Below are 17,877 nucleotides of genomic sequence, written 5' to 3' on the forward strand. Positions count from 1 at the left end.
GGTCCTGCGTGCCCGGGGCAGGGAGCCGGGGCAGCGGTGCCCGGCTGTTGTGACCGATAAAGAGCTCGCTCTGCCTACAGGCCCCAGCGTGGTTCTTCCTGCGTCGGGTCTGATCTGCCGCCGGGCAGGGTGAGAGCAGCGGTTGAGCAGGGGCAGGAGCACGGGCAGGGCACGGCCGGGGCCGGGGAGAGGCACGGGCAGAGGCACGGCAGGGGCCGTACCCCGCACCCGCCGCCAGGGGTCTCTCGCAGGGCGAGAGTGGCGCCGTGCGCATGCGCGCAGTGTCCCGCTCCCGCTGAGGTGGCGGTGGAGGGAAGATGGAGGTGGGTGCTCTCGGAGGGTTGGGGCTGCCCGGTGCTATCGCTGTGCTCCTCGTCCTCATTCTCCTGCTGCTCGCGGCCGTGCTGCGCGGTGCCGGCCCGCGGGGGATGCCCGCCGCGTCCCCCCTCGGTGAGTACCGCAGGGACGGCGGGGGAAGCGGGGCTGGGCTGGCCGGGCCGGGCCGGGCGGGGCGGCGCTGACCCGAGCCCCACCGGACCCTCCGCGCCCCGCAGATTCCCGAGCGAACGGCGCCGCCGCTTCCCGGACCGGGAAGCACAAGAAGGCGAAACCGGCGGCGCGGGCCCGGAGGGACAAAGCGCAGCAGCACAGTTTCACCCACCGGCTGCTGGTCGCCGCCCTCAAGGTACCGTGTGTGCCCGGTGCCGGTGCCCCACCAGGCCCGGCGCCTCCTGCCCCGTAGGGCCTCTGCCCTGTGGTCACTGAGCCTTCTCTGTAGGGCCACAGTGGCAATGTTTCCTGCCTGGACTTCAGCAGCAACGGGAAGTACCTGGCGTCGTGCGCCGATGACCGCACGGTCCGACTGTGGAGCACCCGCGACTTTGCGGCGCGTGAGCACCGCTGCCTGCGTGCCAGCACGGGGCTGGACCACGCCGAGCTCATCCGCTTCAGCCCCGACTCACGGTACGGCCACACCTTATCCAGCCCTGGCACCACAACCTCCTGGGGCATAGCAGCACCAGGACGTTATGGAATCACGGCATAGCCACAGACTGGTTTGGGTTGGAAGGGACCTTAAGCCTCATCCAGTTCCAGTCCCTGCCACGGGCAGGGTCCCCTTCCACTGGAGCAGCTTGCTCCAAGCCCCTGTGTCCAACCTGGCCTTGAACACTGCCAGGGATGGGGCAGCCACAGCTTCTCTGGGCACCCTGTGCCAGTGCCTCAGCACCCTCACAGGGAAGAGCTTCTGTCTAAGAGCTCATCTCAGTCTCCCCTCTGGCAGGTTAATGTCATTCCCCCTTGTCTTGTCCTTACAGGCCCTTGTCAAAAGCTCCTCTCCAGCTTTCTTGTTGGCCTCTTTTGGTACTGGTAAGACGTTCTTAAGGTCTCCCTAGGGCTGTGGCCACATCCTGTGTCTCCATGTCCTGTGGATGGAGGTGCCTGTCAGACAGCACAGGCCTTGCTTGCCATCAGTGATGTGTCCTCTGGGCTGCATGGAGGTAACCTCCCTCACAAGGACTCAATGATACTGCTGATTCGTGGCCCTCTCATGAAAGCAGCTGTCACTTTAATGTGGTTCTCCAGGCAAATAGTGTCCAAAAAAGTGTCCAGGCAAAAAGTGCCCAGCTTGCTGCATCCATGGAAGGGGCTTGTCAAGGTCCTTTCCAGCATCCTGCAGCTGGGCTAGGCTGCTGATCCTCACTCGGGCTGGGGAGACCAGTGGGAAAAGCATACCTTGGCATTTTGCAAGTGGCATTTCCTAGCGGAAGAGATCTCATTTCCAGATATGGAGTAACAAGCCCTTTTCCATTTAGTGTTGTAGTTTTGCTCACACAGAGAGGGAACTTGGTGCCCTTGTGAGCACACAGCCTTTTATCTGCCAGTGCATCCTTTTCCTCAGGTGCTAGTGAGTTATCTGGTAGTTTCCTTGCTGAAGCCAGGGTGAACTGAGGCATCTCAAAATGATTCAGAGTGTCTGTCCTTCCACAGGGCATTTGTTGTTTGGCTGGCGAGCAGCGAGACAATTCGTGTCTATAAAATGACCAAGAAGGATGACGGCAACTTCACCTTCACTGCAGCTGCTGAGGACTTCCCAAAGAAGCACAAAGCTCCCATCATCAACATAGGAGTTGCAGGGACAGGTACATCTGCTCACTTTTGGGGGCTTGATACAGAATCATAGAATAGTTAGGGTTGAAAGGGACCTTAAGATCATCAAGTTCCAATCCACCTGCCATGGGCAGGGACACCTCGCTCTAAACCATATCACGCAAGGCTCTGTCCAAGCCGGCCTTGAACACTGCCAGGTGGAGCATTCACAACCTCCCTGGGCAACCCATTGCAGTGCCTCAGCACCCTCACAGGAAAGAATTTCCTCCTTATATCCAATCTAAACTTCTCCTGTTTAAGTTTGAACCCTTTAGCTCATGTCCTGTCACTACAGTCCCTAATGAAGAGTCCCTCCCCAGCATCCCTATAGGCCCCCTTCAGATACTGGAAGGCTGCTATGAGGTCTCCACGCAGCCTTCTCTTCTCCAGGCTGAACAGCCCCAACTTTCTCAGCCTGTCTTTATAGGGTAGGTGCTCCAGTGGCCCTCGTGGCCCTCCTCTGGGTTTGTTCCAACAATTCCATACCCTTTTACACGGAGGACACCAGAACTGCACACAGTACTGCAAGTGAGGTCTCACAAGAGCAGAGTAGAGGGGCAGGATCACCTCTTTCAGCCTGCTGGTCATGTTTCTTTTGATGCAGCCCAGGATATGGTTGGTTTCTGGGCTGCAAGCGCACACTGAAGCTGGCTCATGTTCATTTTCTCGTCGACCAGCACCCCCAAGTCCTTCTCCACAGGGCTGCTCTAAATCTCTTCTCTGCCCAGCCTGTAGCTGTGCCTGGGATTGCTCTGACCCAGGTGTAGGACCTTGCACTTGGCATGGTTAAACTCCATGAGGTTGGCATCAGCCCACCTCACAAGCGTGTCAAGGTCCCTCTGGATGGCATTCCTTCCCTCCAGTGGATCAACTGAACCACACAGCTTGGTGTCATCAGCAAACTTGCTGAGGGCGCACTCAATCCCACTGTCCATGTCAGCAACAAAGATGTTGAACAAGACCGGTCCCAACACCAATCCCTGAGGAGCACCACTTGTTACTGGTCTCAAGCTGGACACTGAGCCATTGACCACAACTCAGTTTTTATATCTCGTGTACAGCAAGAGGTGTTGGGTTGGAAGTGTTGGAGTTTTTGGCATTCTCAAGGCTCATTTCTTCACCAGTACTTCATTCTGTAGCCTCTTAGGTGTCACTTTTTAGCCTTTATTTACTGCCAGTTGACTTGAAAGATGTGCTTCTTGGACAGATTGTATTCCTGGAAGCACAGAACTACCCCAGTGTGCCCAGTCTCTTCATTTACATTTTCAGGCACACTGTTGCAGAGAGGTCTGGGTCTCAGTGTTGAAAGTCTCACTGTTCTCTGGCCCACCAGTCTGTCTTTAACCAGTCAAAAAGCTCTCTAGTGAGTTCGTATGGTCTATGTGAAACTTTTGGGATCTTCTAGAACGGGGTGGGAGGGAGTATGTGTTAATGGTGAGGGCTTGATGAGACAGTGGACAGTTGGAAGTGGGTGGATGTGAGTTCACCTCTGTAATAGCAGAGCAGACAACAGGTTAACTGAGACCTTTGTTCAGCTGTGAGAGTGAAAACTGCACCTAAAGAAATAGCTGAAAGGTAAATCAGCAGCTCCCCGTCTGGGAGAGAGGGAAAAGTGGAGACAAACAGAGGTCTAACTGCTGACCTGACCAGTAAATTTGGACTTCAGCAGTGTGATTGTAGTCACCTACCTGCTGCAACCCACAGCTTGAAAGTTGCATTTTAGCCACCTGGGGAAGACCAAGCAGCGCGTTCCTGCTGTGGAACCAGTGAAGTGCCAAGCTCTGTGGGTGCAGGGCAAGGAGCATGCAGGGTCTCTGCATGCCCAAGGTACTCCAAGGCATGACTGGGAGGTGAGGCTCTTTGCCTTGGCCTAGGGGATTGCCCCTCCTTGACTTTTGGTGCTGATTTTGGTTTTCTTGACTGGGTGCAGGGAGGGGTCACCCTGCTTGGGGTCTGTCCTGGGCCTTTGGTGAGTCTGTGGTGGCATCACAGCTGGGAGCTCTCCTGATGTTTGCCTTTTCTTCCCCCAGGAAAGTTCATCATGACAGCTTCCAGTGACACTACCATCATGATCTGGAGCCCAAAGGGTGAAGTCCTGGCCAGCATTAACACTAACCAGATGAGCAATGCTTATGCCGCAGTGTCACCCTGCGGGAGGTGAGGGGCAGGAGGTGTTCCAGGGTGGGAACAGGAGGATGCATGTTCAGCACATTGGCACTTGGCTGCTATTTTAGTGTGATTTCTTGAGGGCTCTCTATTTTTCGAAGGGATTCCAGCCCCCAGTAGCAGCCCTGCTGGAGTGCTGCCTCTCACCTGCCTAGCTCAGATGCTCAGTTGCCATTGTGCCTTGGTGCTGCTGTCCTGTTGACTATCTCCTGGGGAGCCAGGAGAGCAGCACTCTCCTCAGAGAGTGGAGATGGGACAATGCAAACAGCGTGCACAAAGCAAACAGCATTTCCAACTTGTATTTGTAACCTTTTAAAGGTTAATTACAAAAATAAGATCTTTATTACTGGGAGATGTGTTTACTGGGAAGATCTTGTTCTTCACTCTACCTCTAACTTGGTGCTGCAGGAAGACTTCCTGTGTTCTGAGCTCAGTGCATTTGGAGATCAGAACCATTTAGGTTCTTTAGTTTGGCCCGAGAGTCTCTAATTCTGTAGTTGCTCTGGTTCCTGGGGGCATTCCCTTTCCCAGCCTGCTGTCAGTAGGAAGTGTAAGCGTTATCAGCTGATTCAAGGCATGGTTTATCTGTGGGCTCTGAATGGTTTTGCCTCCATGGAGCCTTGACTGCTCACCTCAATGTAGGGCCTACTCCTCAAGCGTGCCTTGCCTGGTAATGGATCCCCTGTGTCTCCACTTGTTTGTTCATGCAGGTTTGTGGCCTCCTGTGGCTTTACCCCTGACGTGAAGGTGTGGGAAGTGTGTTTTGGTAAGAACGGAGACTTCCGGGAGGTTTCCAGGGCTTTTGAGCTTAAAGGCCATGCTGCTGGCATACATTCCTTCTCCTTCTCCAATGACTCGAGGAGGTAAGGGCCTGTCACTACTGCCTGAAACAGCACGCTCTGCCCTTGGGACACATGAGCTCACTGCTTCCACAACCTGTTAAGGGGGATCAAAGCCTTGGGCACAGAGCCCCAGAGGGCTTGTGCTGTTTGGCTCTTCCCCGTGGATTTTCTCCTGGACATGTCTGCTCTCTCTGCTCTGGACAGAGGACAAGAGCTGTGTGTGTGCACAGACTCCCACTTCCCAAAAGAGCCCTCTCGCCACGGAGGATTCCTGCTGGGCAGGCATGGCTGGGGCGGGGATGCTGCCAGACTTCCTGGTGCTCACTGTGCTCCTCTTCCGGCTGCAGGATGGCAACTCTTTCCAAGGATGGGACGTGGAAGTTCTGGGACACAGATGTGGAATATAAGAAGCAACAGGATCCCTACCTGCTGCTGACAGGGAAGTGTGAGGTGGCAGAGCCCTGCCGCATCGCCCTCTCCCCCAGTGCTCATGTTGTCGCCATCTCCAGTGGCGCAGACATCGTGGTGTATAACACGCGGAGAGGTGAGGAGGAGGAGCGCTTCATTGGTGTGCACAGGCAGTGCATCACAGACTTGGCTTTTGACACCAGCAGCCGCTACCTGGTGTCATGCGGGGACCGGGCCATCTGTATCTTTCACAACACGGCTGGGCACCGAGCAGTGGTGGAAGAGATGGAGGCAATCCTGAAAAAAACTGGGAACAAAGCCACGCGGGAGCGCCTGGAGCAGCAGATCTCCAGTGCCAGACAGGCTCTGGCTGCCATCTACGGCAAGAAGCACTGAACCCTGCACACGGACATCTGGCACTGCGTGCTACCTGCCGGGACTGGGGGTTTTGATTACACTGAACAGGCTGTAATAAAGGAGCTTGGTCAGAGCCGGGTTGTCCCTCGCCTGCTTCCTTGCTGTACTGACGGGATGGGGAGTGAGGGCGAGGACCTTGGGGTGCCACGTGTGCTCCCTCTGCCACAGGCTTCTCCCGGTGGGCTTTCACCCTCTGCACCGCAGTGAGGGGTCAGATGTGGCCGGGGAGGGGTTTCTGGGCTTAGAAAAGAGGGTTTGGGGTTTATTTTGCTGTCCAAGCTCTAACGTTGATGCTGTCAGTGGGGTTTCTGCTGCTGCCGGCATGCAGGCAGGGCTCCTGCAGCCGAGCCCTGTTGATGGGATGCACGACCCCTGTGACCCCGTTATCACCGGTCCCGCACTGCCACTGGGCAGGACGCCATCATCATGGCTTGACTTCGCGAACGAAGATTTGGGAAGGGCTTTTACCCACGCTTACTACAAGCGCGCTGATGACTAAGAAGGCCAATGTGGGATAGGCAAATCCAGCTACAAAAAGCACAGCAGAAGGTCTCCTTGGGTGGAACAGGTGGTGAAACTGATGTGGCCTATTGTGTACAGGGGGGTTAGACAAAATGTACAGGGGGGTTGTCAAAATGTACAGGGGGGGTTGTCAAAATGTACAGGGGGGTACTGCTTAAGTCATAGCTGGTTTAACGAGCTCAGCAGATGTCTTATCAGACAAATACCAGAACAAAACCTCCTAGTGAGGAGAATGGGGGTTGTACAAGGAGTACTGCTTAAATCATGGCTGGCTTCACAAGCCCAGCAGTTGCCTTATCAGACAGTACTAAGATAAGGCTTCCTAGCGAAGGGAATAGCCCATTAAACCAGCTAGACATGGACCAGACCCATCCAGCTCCTAAAGAGCATGCGTGAGGACCAGAGGTAAAAAGTTCAAGCCTGAGGAAGACTCGTTTACTTCATCTTGAAGACCCCTACCCACAAGAGGAAGACTACTTACTTCATCTGAAGACCCCTGCCCAAGACCACCAGGAGGCACTGCGCATGCGTGGAGAGCCTTTTAGCTCATTATAATACGAAGCGGGGATAGAATATGAATATGTATAGGCGTATTGTGCGACCTAATACCTATGTATGACTTTACAGGATAAATGTAAAAGGAAAACAGCACTGAGGCACGCATGCCTTTTGGAGGACCAATCCCCCGTGCGTCTTCAGCTGAATAAAGCATACCTACTTTACAACTTTAACCAAGTTGTGGAGTCTATTCCGCTATCAGGTGGGACACGATTCTTCCTGCGTTGTCTTTTCTCCTCGAGACTAGTTCTTCGTGAGCACTCAAAGGAGTCAGCGGCATTATGTATGGTGAGCCTCCAAGTCTCCCGATTGGAGGCCAAGGTGGACTACTGATGGTAGTCAGTATGGCCAAGGCTAAGGTACTGTTTCAGGGAGTCCTTATATCTCTTCTTTGGGGCACCTCTCTTGCGGCTACCGGTGGCAAGTTCACCATAAAACACAATCTTGGGGAGGCGGTGATCCTTCATCCTAGAGATGTGCCCTGCCCAGCGCAGCTGCAGTTTCAGCAATGTGGCCTCGATGCTGGTGACCCCTGCCAGTTCGAGGACAGTGACATTAGACACATAGTCAGTCCAATGGATGTTTAGAATTGTACGGAGGCAGCGCTGATGAAAGCGTTCCAGGAGTCGCAGGTGATGACGGTAGATGACCCATGATTCAGACCCATAGAAAAGAGTAGACAATACAATGGCTCTGTAGACACTGATCTTTGTACTTTTCTTCAGGTGTTTATTACACCAGACTCTTTTATGGAGTTTTCCAAAGGCTCTATATGCCTTTGCTATTCTGTTGTCTATCTCTCTGTGGATCGTGGCATCCGAGGAAATGATGCTTCCCAGATGGCTGAACTGCTGAACTGTCTTAAGCTCTGACTCGCCGATGGTAATATGGGGATGGCGATGATCTTCTTGGGGTGCAGGTTGGTAGAGGACTACTGTCTTCTTCAAGCTGACTTCCAGCCCAAAAACCTCAGCTGTCTCCACAAAGCAAGATGTTAAATGCTGCAGAGCTGCTTCTGTGTGGGCAACAAGGGCGGCATCATCAGCAAAGAGCAGTTCACAGACAAGATGGTTTAGGGTCTTAGTGTGGGCCTTCAGTCGCCTTAGATTGAATAGGCTACCACCGGTACGATATCGAATATAAATGCCGTCTTGTTCGTCGAGGTCTGCTGTAGCCCTTTGGAGCATCATGCTAAAGAAGATTCTGAATAAGGTCGGTGCACCGTAACGCGAAACAGCAGGAGAGGCTCACCCCACAAAGGGGCGGAGCGACCCGCGCATGCGCACTTTACGTGACCACGGTCGCTCCCCGCCCGTCCTCCGGGCGTGGCGAGCGTTGTGACGCAGCACGCACGGAGCGGGGCGGGCACGCGCATGCGCGGCTGGCGGCGGCGGGCGCGGTGGAGCCGGGGCTGCCGGGGCTGCGGGCGCCATGTCGGGCCGCTCGGTGCGCGCCGAGACCCGCAGCCGCGCCAAGGATGACATCAAGAAAGTGATGGCGGCCATCGAGCGCGTCCGCAGATGGTGAGAGGCGGGGCCGCGGGGGTGGGGCCTGCCCGGCGCGCAGCCAATCACCGCGCCACACGGCTGCCGGCAGAGGCGCTCCGGCATCAAGTGTCCAATCAGCGTGCTGCGTGGGTGAGCGGGCGGTGATAGCGAGGCGGCAGCCAATTAGTTCGCCCCGTTTGCTCGGGAGTTGGGGGGGGACCGGAAGCGCCGGTGATGGACGGGCAGCAGGGCCAATCACAAAGCCGTGTTCGGGGAAAGAGTGGCGGGGGCAGTGCTGCTTTGGATTGGCGTTTCCCTGGGCCAATCGGAGAGCAGTGAGGGGGTTGGGGGGGTGGGGTGTGTGTTGAGATGGCGAGGGAGAGGGAGGGCTGGTCGCCAGGCGGCGGGGAGCCGCTGCCATTGCTGGCTTGTCCGCAGGGAGAAGAAGTGGGTGACGGTGGGAGATACCTCGCTGCGGATATTCAAGTGGGTGCCGGTGGCGGACAGCAAGGAGGTGGGTACCGCGAGCCCTTCCTGGAGAAGGGCTTTGGGCAAGGGACAGGCCAAGGGGAATGGCTTGAACCTGCCCGAGGGGAGCCTGGGAGGGTGCTGAGGCGCTGGCACAGGGTGCCCAGAGAAGCTGTGGCTGCCCCATCCCTGGCAGTGCTCAAGGCCAGGTTGGACACAGGGGCTTGGAGCAAGCTGCTCCAGTGGAAGGGGTCTCTGCCTGTGGCAGAGGGTTGGGACTGGATGAGCTTTAAGGTCCCTTCCAACCCAAACCATTCCATGGTTCTATGACTTATTTTCATTCAGCAGTACTCTTGTACTGGTGTCAGCTGCTTCTTTCTTTCCTGACTGTGAACCTTTGTAGCTGAAGTTTTGCCGCTCCGTTACAAAAGTGTCTAAAATGGAATAGGCTGCACAGGCACATCCCTGCAGGGTGCTGGGAGAGAGAGGGGGAAGCAGCTTCTTTGGTGCATTTTATGCACCTCTGCATCCTCCTGCCAGCAATGGGCTCCTCTAACTTTGTGTTTCTGCTTTTCTTGTTTCTTCTCAAGAAAGAGAAATCCAAGTCAAGTAGCAGCAATGCCCGAGAGCCCAATGGCTTCCCAGCTGACACCTCTGCCAACTCCTCTCTCCTCCTGGAGTTCCAAGGTGAGTGTGGCAGTGCCCCACTGCAGCTGGGTACAAAGTTTAAGGCCTTGGAGAAGCTGAGGTTGTGCTGATCCCCTTCAGTCCGTGCTGAGAAACTGTTAAGTTCTGCTTTAAGAGCAAACTTTAACCAGCTGCTTCCTGTGGGAAGCTTCGTGGGGAGCCAGAGGAATGGTGATTCCCATTCCCACTTTGCAGTCTGTTCTGGAGAGGAGCCGGCAGCTGCCTGTAGCTGAGTGGGCTGCTTCCAGCAGGACCTTAGAATGAAAAGGTGGAGGACCTCTGTCACCTTGCTTTTGATCCTGGAGCACTGCAGCCAGCATGAGCAGGCAGTGCTCTGGTGGAGCCAAGCAAGGCTCATGCAGCACATGGACTCCCTGCTGGAGTGAAGTATACACCTGAGCCTAGCCTTGCCCTCAGCAGTTAGTGTGACCAAGGAGAACTGCAGAGTGTGTTGCCACTTCCATTACATGGGCTGAGGGAGTTGGTGCTGGAGGTCTGCAGTTTGAGAACACTTGGCCTGGCAGAGGTGTGTGCCAGGACTGCCTGCCCAACAGGAGGTGGGCGCTGAGCATTGCTCCTGGCCTTAGTTTGCACCTTGCAAACAGAAGTGGTACAAAGCCCTGGTGTGCAGGCAAGGGTTTCCTGCCATCAGCTGCCTGAGGCCATCACAAGCAGCAGGTGTGAGATTGGGCAGTGCCCCTGGCAGAGGCACTCCCTGTGCCATTGGCTTGTTGTGTATCTGGTGCCAGCTGTGTCCTGGCGAGAGTCCTATGCTAAGCAGTCCTTCCACTGCTGGGTTGCAGTGAATCCTTTGTGTTCAAACTGCCTCTGACTGTGCTCTTCCTTCCCCCCAAGACCCGGCTCTCAGTGCCATCCTCAGCTGCCTGTGTCCCTGGGTCAAGGTACTCTTCTTCACTAGGTGCTGTTTCTGCAGATGAGAACAGCAACCAGAGCTCGCTGTCAGATGTCTACCAGCTCAAGGTGGATAGCAGCCCCAACTCCAGCCCCAGCCCCCAGCAGAGCGAGTCCATGAGTCCTGCCCACACGTCCGACTTCCGCACGGATGACTCACAGCCACCGACGCTGGGGCAGGAGACGCTGGAAGGTGGGTGCTGGCCTGGGAAAGGGGGAGAAGGGCAAGTGGGCCCGGGCAACATCCTGCAGGAGCCATTGCTTGTCCAGTGGGCAGCTGAGATGTGACTGGATGTGGACAGGAAAACGGGAATGGAGGTGTCCTCTCCTAGCTTATTACATAGCTGGATCTGCTGTGCTCGTGGGCAATGTCATTAACCCCCTGTTTTCTCCAGAGCCCTCCCTGCCTTCCTCGGAAGTTGCAGATGAGCCTCCCACTCTCACAAAGGAAGAGCCGGTCCCTCTTGAGACTCAGGTAAGAAAAGGGGCATTGTAGCCATGTCTAAATACACAGACCTACTTTTGCCCTTTCACTGTAATTCCTGTCCCGTGTAGCAGAAACCTCTCGATGGGTGAATTTGCTCTGCAGTGTCCAGTGTCCTCTGGGAGCTCCCCAAATGTCCCGGTGTTCTGAGCCATCTCCTGGCTTGGGGTCTTAGAATCCTAGAATGGTTTGGTTTGGAAAGGACCTTAAAGCTCACCCAGTTTCAACCGCCTTCCAGTAGAGCAGGTTGGGTCAGCTGATAAAGCATGAAGAAAGGGTGCAGTGGGGATGGTAAAACAGTGGCTCCAGTTGGCTCCAGGGCTGAAGTGGGTTCACACTCCTGGTGCCCAAAAGCTTCCTGACGGATGAGTCTGGGGTGTCCCCGCAGCGTGGTGCAGCACGATGGGCAGCTGAGCCCCTGTGACCTCTGTCTCTTGCAGGTAACTGAAGAGGAGGAGGATTCCGGTGCGCCGCCCCTGAAGAGATTTTGTGCTGATCAGAACTCTGTGTGCCACACGGCCTCGGAGAGCTAGCCTGCCCAGCTGGGAGAGCGCCTTCGCCAGCCCCTCGCAGAGCCGCCCGGCCCCGCCTGCCCTGCCCTCACCTGCGCTCCCGGGGCCCTGCCAGCACCCGCAGATTTGCCTCTATTTATTGGCTCCCTCTCCCTGCACCGAGCTGCCCTGGAGCCGGGGGACCTCAGCGGGTGGCTGCATGCAGGGCTGTCCTGGGGCTCCCCGCAGCCCTGCCACACCGGTGGATGCTCTTTACCTGCTTGTGCCTCCCCCCTGCCCGCCCTCCCCGGGGACGGGGGAGCCACCTCCCACCCGCCCGGAGCGATCTGGGGGGCCGGCCCCGCTGGGACGCTGTGCAATAACCCGCTCGTTTAAGCCATTGGTGTCAGGGGAGGCGGGGGTGCTCCCCCCCGCCATGGGGTAGGTACAGGGATGCTGCCACTCTGCCCTGCCCCCGCGGGACCACCGCTCCCCGGTGGGGCCACTAGCCCCGGTCCCGGTATTCGCGTCCTGGGCAACGAAGGACGCCCAAGGTGCCCCGCGCCCCCGCCACCTCCTGTCCGTCCCGTCCCCCCCCCGTCCTCTGCCGCCACTGCATGTCCCGCCGAGTCTGTGACCGAGCCTGGCGAAGCCGAAGCGCGGCTGCGCGCGGAGTGAAACTTATTTTAGCACTGAATAGAATATTTTTAAAATTAAACTATTTGAAATAACAGTGCCCGGTGTCGGGGGGGGGGAGGGGGAGGCGGGGCAGGGCCCGGGGGGGGGCCGTGCGGACCGGCTGGGGGACGGACAGGAGGGCAGCACTGAGCACGGCCCAGAGCCCTGCACAGGGCAGAGGTGGATCTGCAGGTCTCAGCAGGAGCCCGTCTTTAAATCGGCAGCAGGCACGAAGGCAGGATCGCATCACGGACCCAGGGAGAGGGGAGTGGGTTCCCATCCCACGCTGCCAGTGCCTGTGATATCTTGTTTTCTGCTGCTGGTATCCTTGTGAGCACTGTGGTGCTCTTACGGCTCTGGAGGTGGTATTGGCAGTCTGAGAGATCAGACAAACTGTAACCCACATGAGCGGCCACTTCTCTTGCTGCTGGGAACACAGAGCCCAGCTTGCTCCTCAACACTTCACCTGCAATGTCCAGTGTTTCCACTGCAGTTGTGCTTGCAAGGCCTGGATTCCCTCCTTCTTCCCCTTGGTCACCTCTCCTTTTCCAGCCTTTCCCCTCTCCTGTCACATCTTGATTTTTTTCCTTCTTTTTGTGCATGTCATGGAATCACAGAATCACAGAGTGGTTTGGGTTAAAGGGACCTTAAAGCTCATCCCGTTCCAACCCCTCCCATGGGTAGGGACCCCTTCCACTGGAGCAGCTTGCTCCAAGCCCCTGTGTCCAACCTGGCCTTGAACACTGCCCTGCAGGCCCATTTTCCAAGCCCCTCTCCAGGTTTCCTGCAGCCCCTTTAGGCACTGGAGCTGCTCTAAGGTCTCCCCTTCAGGAGCCTTCTTTTCTCCAGGCTGCCCCAGCCCAGCTCTCAGTCTGGCTCCAGAGCAGAGCTGCTCCAGCCTTTTGCATGATGGGCTTCAATAGTTATCTGATGATAACTGTTAAATGAAAACAACATGCAAAAAAGCCAAATAAATCAGCTGAATTAAGATGACTTTAGTGGGTGTCTGTGATAGTCCCAATTTCTTGTGTGTTGCAGATGATTTTTATGTTCTGGTTGGTTAAATTCAGCATGGAAGCCTCAGCACGAGGTGTTTTGGTTTTTCTTACACTGCCATGTGTAATGGTGAAGTGTTTGTAATCACATATTGCTTCAGGATCCTGATGCGCAGGTGAGAAGGGCAGGTGAGGGTTAATTTGGACACAAACTGGTCTGAGGTGGTGGTAGATAGTGGGAAAATAGTTTTAGGAGAGAGATCTGGAGAAAAGATCTGTTGTGATCCAGGAAGGACAGCAAAAGACAGTACTTTCATGTTTTTCAAGAGGGAGAAACTGATGGTTGGGAAGGTCCTGGATTTCAAAGAGACAATACATACTGAAGTTAAGAACTCTGCAAGGAATATCAGTCACCATAGAATTAACGACTGGTTTGAGATGAAAGGGACCTTAAATTTCACCTAGGCCCACTTCCCTGCAATGGGCAGGGACACCTTCCACTAGAGCAGGTTGCTCCAAGCCCCATCCAACCTGGCCTTGAAATAAGTCTAAGTAGTCTAACCAAGAATTATTATTAGTGAAGATCTAGTTAATATAAGTGAAGAACAAGACCCACAGTGAACACCACTGTGAAAATTGATGAGCTTCATACCAGTTTCTTGAATCCCCACCAGTGAGGGTCCTGCTGTTTGGTGGCTCCACATCACAGTTAAGCGCTGAACCCAGGATGCTCCAGCCTGCTGGGGGTTGTTACGGCGAGTCATCAGCATCCCTGGCTCTTTTCTTGGCAGTGCGTAGTTGGTCCCTGCAGGGCTACACACTGAGGATGTGTGTGTCAGAACCTGACCGGCACATTGGTCTCACCCAGGAAGTTAATGCTTGCACCCTGCTCAGGATGACAGGGGAGCTTCAGGCTGGGACACGGGGCAAAGGGAAGCTCAGCCCTGGCTGTGCAGGAGGGGAGAGCCTGGCCTGGAGGTTATGTTTAGGTGGAAGACTCTGGTTATTTCAGAACCGCTTGAGTTGTAAAAGCCACGATGGTTGCTGAACAACAGGAACAGCAGCAGCCAAGGGCAGTGGGAATCCTACAGTGTTCCTGTGGAGCTGGGCTGTGGCTGTAGGTCGAGCTCTGACACGCACGGGAGAGACATGGAATTCCAGGTCCTTGTACAGTACCAGAACCACTCCCATCTGTAGCAAACAGATGGTTTCTTATTAAACACAGCCCATGGATTATTTGTTTCCAAGTTCTGCCTTATGGGTGTCTGTGGGAATTGCTGATTTTTCTGTTTATTTAATTTTGCTCTCTTTTCACATGTGTTTTCAGGGTCACCCCCGGGTGATGGATTTCCTGATCGTGTTTGGCGCAGGATATCCAATTGTTTGATGAGAATGTGGTTTTCAAAAGGAAGGCTGTGGCACAGTCACTGTAAGAGATGCACTAGGGTTTGTCTGTGTGTTGGGCATGGGCAGAGCTGTCATCTGAAGCTGCACATTTGAGAGATGATTTGTGTTAATTTTTTAAATTGCTGTTATTTGTTATTTTGGAGCAGTACCAGGTTTAGCTTTGGGATGAGATGTTATCCCACACATAGGCATCTATACATCACAAGACTGATGATGCTCCTAAGTGCCTTTTTCCTTGCTATATACATTGTGCTTTACCAGTCAGGGGTGTAGGAGACGCTGCAAGTGGGCTTCTCCATCTGGTCCAACCATTGGTCTCCCACTGTGGCAGCAACATACCTGTCATAGGAACACATAAGTAATGAGCTTGTACCCAGTTCCCAGAGAGTTCCATCCTCTTTACATACAGCACAAGCCCGGCCCATTTTGCATCTGTTTGCAAAGTATGTAACAAATGCACAATAATCATCTCAACAAAGTTGTTCATATTGGAAGTACCACTGAGCTGAGCTGGGGACCAGATCCAGCATTCACTGTCTGCAGTGAGACTCCCACGGTCAGTGACTGCTGGATTGTGTTAGACCTTCAAGAGACAATGGCCTTAGTTTAACAGTCTGTTAGGGCTGGTGCTGACACCAAAACTACCCACCGGCCTTTCTCTGTTGCTGCCTCAGTATTGCGTGCACTGAGCCTGATGCAGTCTGTGCTGGGAACCAGACCTTGGACTGGGGCCATCAAGACAAGGAGAACAGAAGCTAACATTTTTTGGGTAGAGGATTTCAGGCAGAGCAGATCCCCAGCCCTGCTCCTGCCATATTCCTGCTGGTGTCAGCATGCAGGAGTCAGCCAGCCAGCACAGGGACAGGGCACCTTGCATGGGGGAATCACAGCATGGCGCAGTACCCACGGAACAGGTCCTGGCTGTGGCAGGCAGATGGACTGGCAGAGGTGCTGCTCACTGGGGAGAAAAGGGAAGCCGTCCTCCCCATGGGAGATCAGCCCCTTCCCTGCTGGCAGGACACCCTGGGAACCTTGCAATAAGAAGGATGGGTCCCAGTCTCCTCCTAAGCTAGAGTGTCTTCCAAAGGGTGCCAGGGCTGCGCAGCAATGCCACTCAGTGGAGTCAATGGGTCCGCCAGGAAATCCTACAGCTGCACTGAGATAGGGGGGCTTGCAGCTTTAGCCAGTAAGCAGCAACGGCCTCCAAGCAAGAAACAGAGAAACAGAGGAGAAACAGAAGGCAGCCACACAGATCTGTCTGCTCACCTCTTCTTTTTACTTCCCACGTGCTTTCGGAGGGGCTGCTTTGGGTTGGTGCTTTGGTTTAGACATGGGAGCTGCCGGTCTGTGACACGTGCTGCTTCTAAAGTGGGAGCTTCCCAGAAGTGAAACACTGTGCTTGAGGAAACTCAGAATTTCCACCCTGAACAAAACTGGCCCCGACGTGCCTGGAGCCAGTCAGGAGAACAGGAGCATGTCCTGGCTCTTCCTGCATTTCCTCCAGTCCACTCACACCCAAGGGACTGTAGTCTCGAGTTTTCGGAACCAAACCCTCAGGAAGTGTTGACCAGCATGGTCTGTAATGCTGAGCAAACAGATGATGTCATGTTCTATCTAACAGAGAAAATCCTCAGAGAGCATCGCACAGGTCACCTGTGAGGTGCTGGAAGAGTTGTTTAAACAGGCTGAGTGTGCCCATTCCTTGTCAGATAACTGCATGATAAAAGAAGATACAGGAACACTTGCAATGGCAGAGTACGTGACCAGGCAGTACAACAGCTACATTGAGCAAAGCACTGATGTCTGCGCAGCACAAAGCAGGCATCCCGGGTGTTGGAACTGGGGCTGAAGAGACAAGCAAGGAGAGGTTGGTCTTAGTGTAATGGAGAAAACATCATTGCTCTTGAGAGCATTCGATGCACAAGTGCTAGGTCTGGCATGAGGGGTGACAGGAATGTGCTTCCTGGACAGAGACAGGGTGGGATTTCAGAGTGCCTGGAGGTCGTCTCATCCAACCCCTGCCCAGGCAGGGCCTCCTAGGCTGCCCAGGACCATGGCTGTTTGGCTTTGGAATATCTCCATGGGTGGAGACCCTACAACCTCCTTGGGCAACCCATGCCAGTGCTCAGTCACCCTCACAGGAGAATCTGCTTCCACATGCTGAGGGAACCTCCTGTGTTTCAGTTGTGCCCCTTGCCTCTGGTCCTGCACTGGGAACCGCTGGAGCCTGTCTCCATTCTCTTTGCATGCCTCTTTTGGGTATTGACACACATCAGTCAGGCCCCCCTGTGCTTTTTCCATGCTGAGCAATCCCAGTCCTCTCAGCCTTTCCTTATAGGGCAGATGTTCCAGTCCCTTCATCTTCATAGCCCTTTGATGGACTCTCTTTAGTATGTCCATGTCTGTCTTGTACTGTGGAGCCCAGAACTGGTTGGTGGTCACCAGTGCAGAGGAATGATCACCTCCCTTGACCTGCTGGCAGTGATCCTCTTAATGCAGCCTAGGATGTCCGTAGTCTTCTTTGCTGCAAGGGCACGTGGTTAGTTCAAGTTCACCTTGGTGTCCACTTGGTTGCTGCACAGCAGATACTGGTGCCTGGGGCTGTTCCTGCCCAGGGGCAGGACTTTGCTGTTTTCCTTTTGGAACTTCCTGATGTTCCTGGCAGCCCATTTCTCCATCCTGTCCAGGTCCCTTATTGATGCCTCTCACCTCTCTGTTGGTAGCTGCTCCCATTTGTACCCCACACAAGCTGTGGGCCAGTGGTATTTTCTCACTCTAATGGGGACTATTGAAGTATTGAAGTCAACAAACTGCTGCAATACAGTGTGTGTGTGACAGCCCGATCCTTACTGTCATGTCAAATTTGACATAAGCAGTATGGGCTGTTCAAGCTCGGATTGTGCAAAAAACTGATGAGAATGTGCCGCATAATTACACCTTTTCTTTCTGTCTCAGGTGCCAAAGATGTGCCACATCTCTCTAATAACATAGGTCCCATTACCACTTACTGATACTAGATTTTAGAGAGCTGAACAGCGATGTTAGGGTGTTGTACTTGCCCAGGAGATACAGATGAAGATATTTCTCTGTGACTTTTGTACAGCTGCATCAGCTCCCTGCTTTTCCAAATGGCTTTTCCTGTCCTTGGGATCTCCAGTGGCAGTGGCAGCCGATGTTCGGGACCTGGGGATGCCTCGGGATACCCCC

The 17,877-nt window shown here is 54.6% G+C and overlaps 2 protein-coding genes across 5 annotated transcripts; both read left to right on the top strand.

The window, feature by feature from the left end:
- The first annotated feature begins 297 nt into the window (after positions 1 to 297).
- On the top strand, positions 298 to 6,054 carry TBL2 (transducin beta like 2). 2 transcript variants are annotated; one of them, XM_061375770.1, is made up of 7 exons: positions 298 to 450; positions 555 to 685; positions 779 to 963; positions 1,990 to 2,141; positions 4,179 to 4,305; positions 5,025 to 5,177; positions 5,504 to 6,054. In XM_061375770.1, the coding sequence occupies exons 1-7, from the start codon at positions 318 to 320 to the stop codon at positions 5,958 to 5,960; spliced, it is 1,338 nt and encodes a 445-aa protein (XP_061231754.1). In that variant the 5' UTR covers positions 298 to 317; the 3' UTR covers positions 5,961 to 6,054. The 2 variants fall into 2 exon arrangements, with proteins under 2 accessions (XP_061231754.1, XP_061231755.1); XM_061375771.1 differs by having other exon boundaries at positions 361 to 450; positions 817 to 963.
- Positions 6,055 to 8,427: 2,373 nt separating this feature from the next.
- Positions 8,428 to 12,104, top strand: BCL7B (BAF chromatin remodeling complex subunit BCL7B). Of its 3 annotated transcripts, none has more exons than XM_061375777.1 (6): positions 8,428 to 8,584; positions 8,987 to 9,062; positions 9,607 to 9,703; positions 10,623 to 10,808; positions 11,011 to 11,090; positions 11,540 to 12,104. In XM_061375777.1, exons 1-6 carry the CDS (start codon positions 8,493 to 8,495, stop codon positions 11,630 to 11,632), a joined length of 624 nt encoding a protein of 207 aa, XP_061231761.1. In that variant the 5' UTR covers positions 8,428 to 8,492; the 3' UTR covers positions 11,633 to 12,104. The 3 variants fall into 3 exon arrangements, with proteins under 3 accessions (XP_061231761.1, XP_061231762.1, XP_061231763.1); XM_061375778.1 differs by having other exon boundaries at positions 10,638 to 10,808; XM_061375779.1 differs by having other exon boundaries at positions 8,527 to 8,584; positions 10,559 to 10,808.
- Positions 12,105 to 17,877: the final 5,773 nt, after the last annotated feature.

Source organism: Neopsephotus bourkii, unplaced genomic scaffold (genome assembly GCF_033783945.1).
Source record: "Neopsephotus bourkii isolate Nb327-2 ecotype Australia unplaced genomic scaffold, CSIRO-AGI_Nbou_v1 NB_1675, whole genome shotgun sequence".
Taxonomy (NCBI): Eukaryota; Metazoa; Chordata; class Aves; order Psittaciformes; family Psittacidae; genus Neopsephotus; species Neopsephotus bourkii.

Coding starts and splice junctions, on each gene's coding strand:
- TBL2 (XM_061375770.1), top strand. CDS start 318: ATGGAGGTGGGTGCTCTCGGAGGGTTGGGGCTGCCCGGTGCTATCGCT. Junction 451..554: donor GCCCGCCGCGTCCCCCCTCG/GTGAGTACCGCA, acceptor CGCGCCCCGCAG/ATTCCCGAGCGAACGGCGCC. Junction 2,142..4,178: donor CATAGGAGTTGCAGGGACAG/GTACATCTGCTC, acceptor TTCTTCCCCCAG/GAAAGTTCATCATGACAGCT.
- BCL7B (XM_061375777.1), top strand. CDS start 8,493: ATGTCGGGCCGCTCGGTGCGCGCCGAGACCCGCAGCCGCGCCAAGGAT. Junction 8,585..8,986: donor ATCGAGCGCGTCCGCAGATG/GTGAGAGGCGGG, acceptor GCTTGTCCGCAG/GGAGAAGAAGTGGGTGACGG. Junction 11,091..11,539: donor CGGTCCCTCTTGAGACTCAG/GTAAGAAAAGGG, acceptor TGTCTCTTGCAG/GTAACTGAAGAGGAGGAGGA.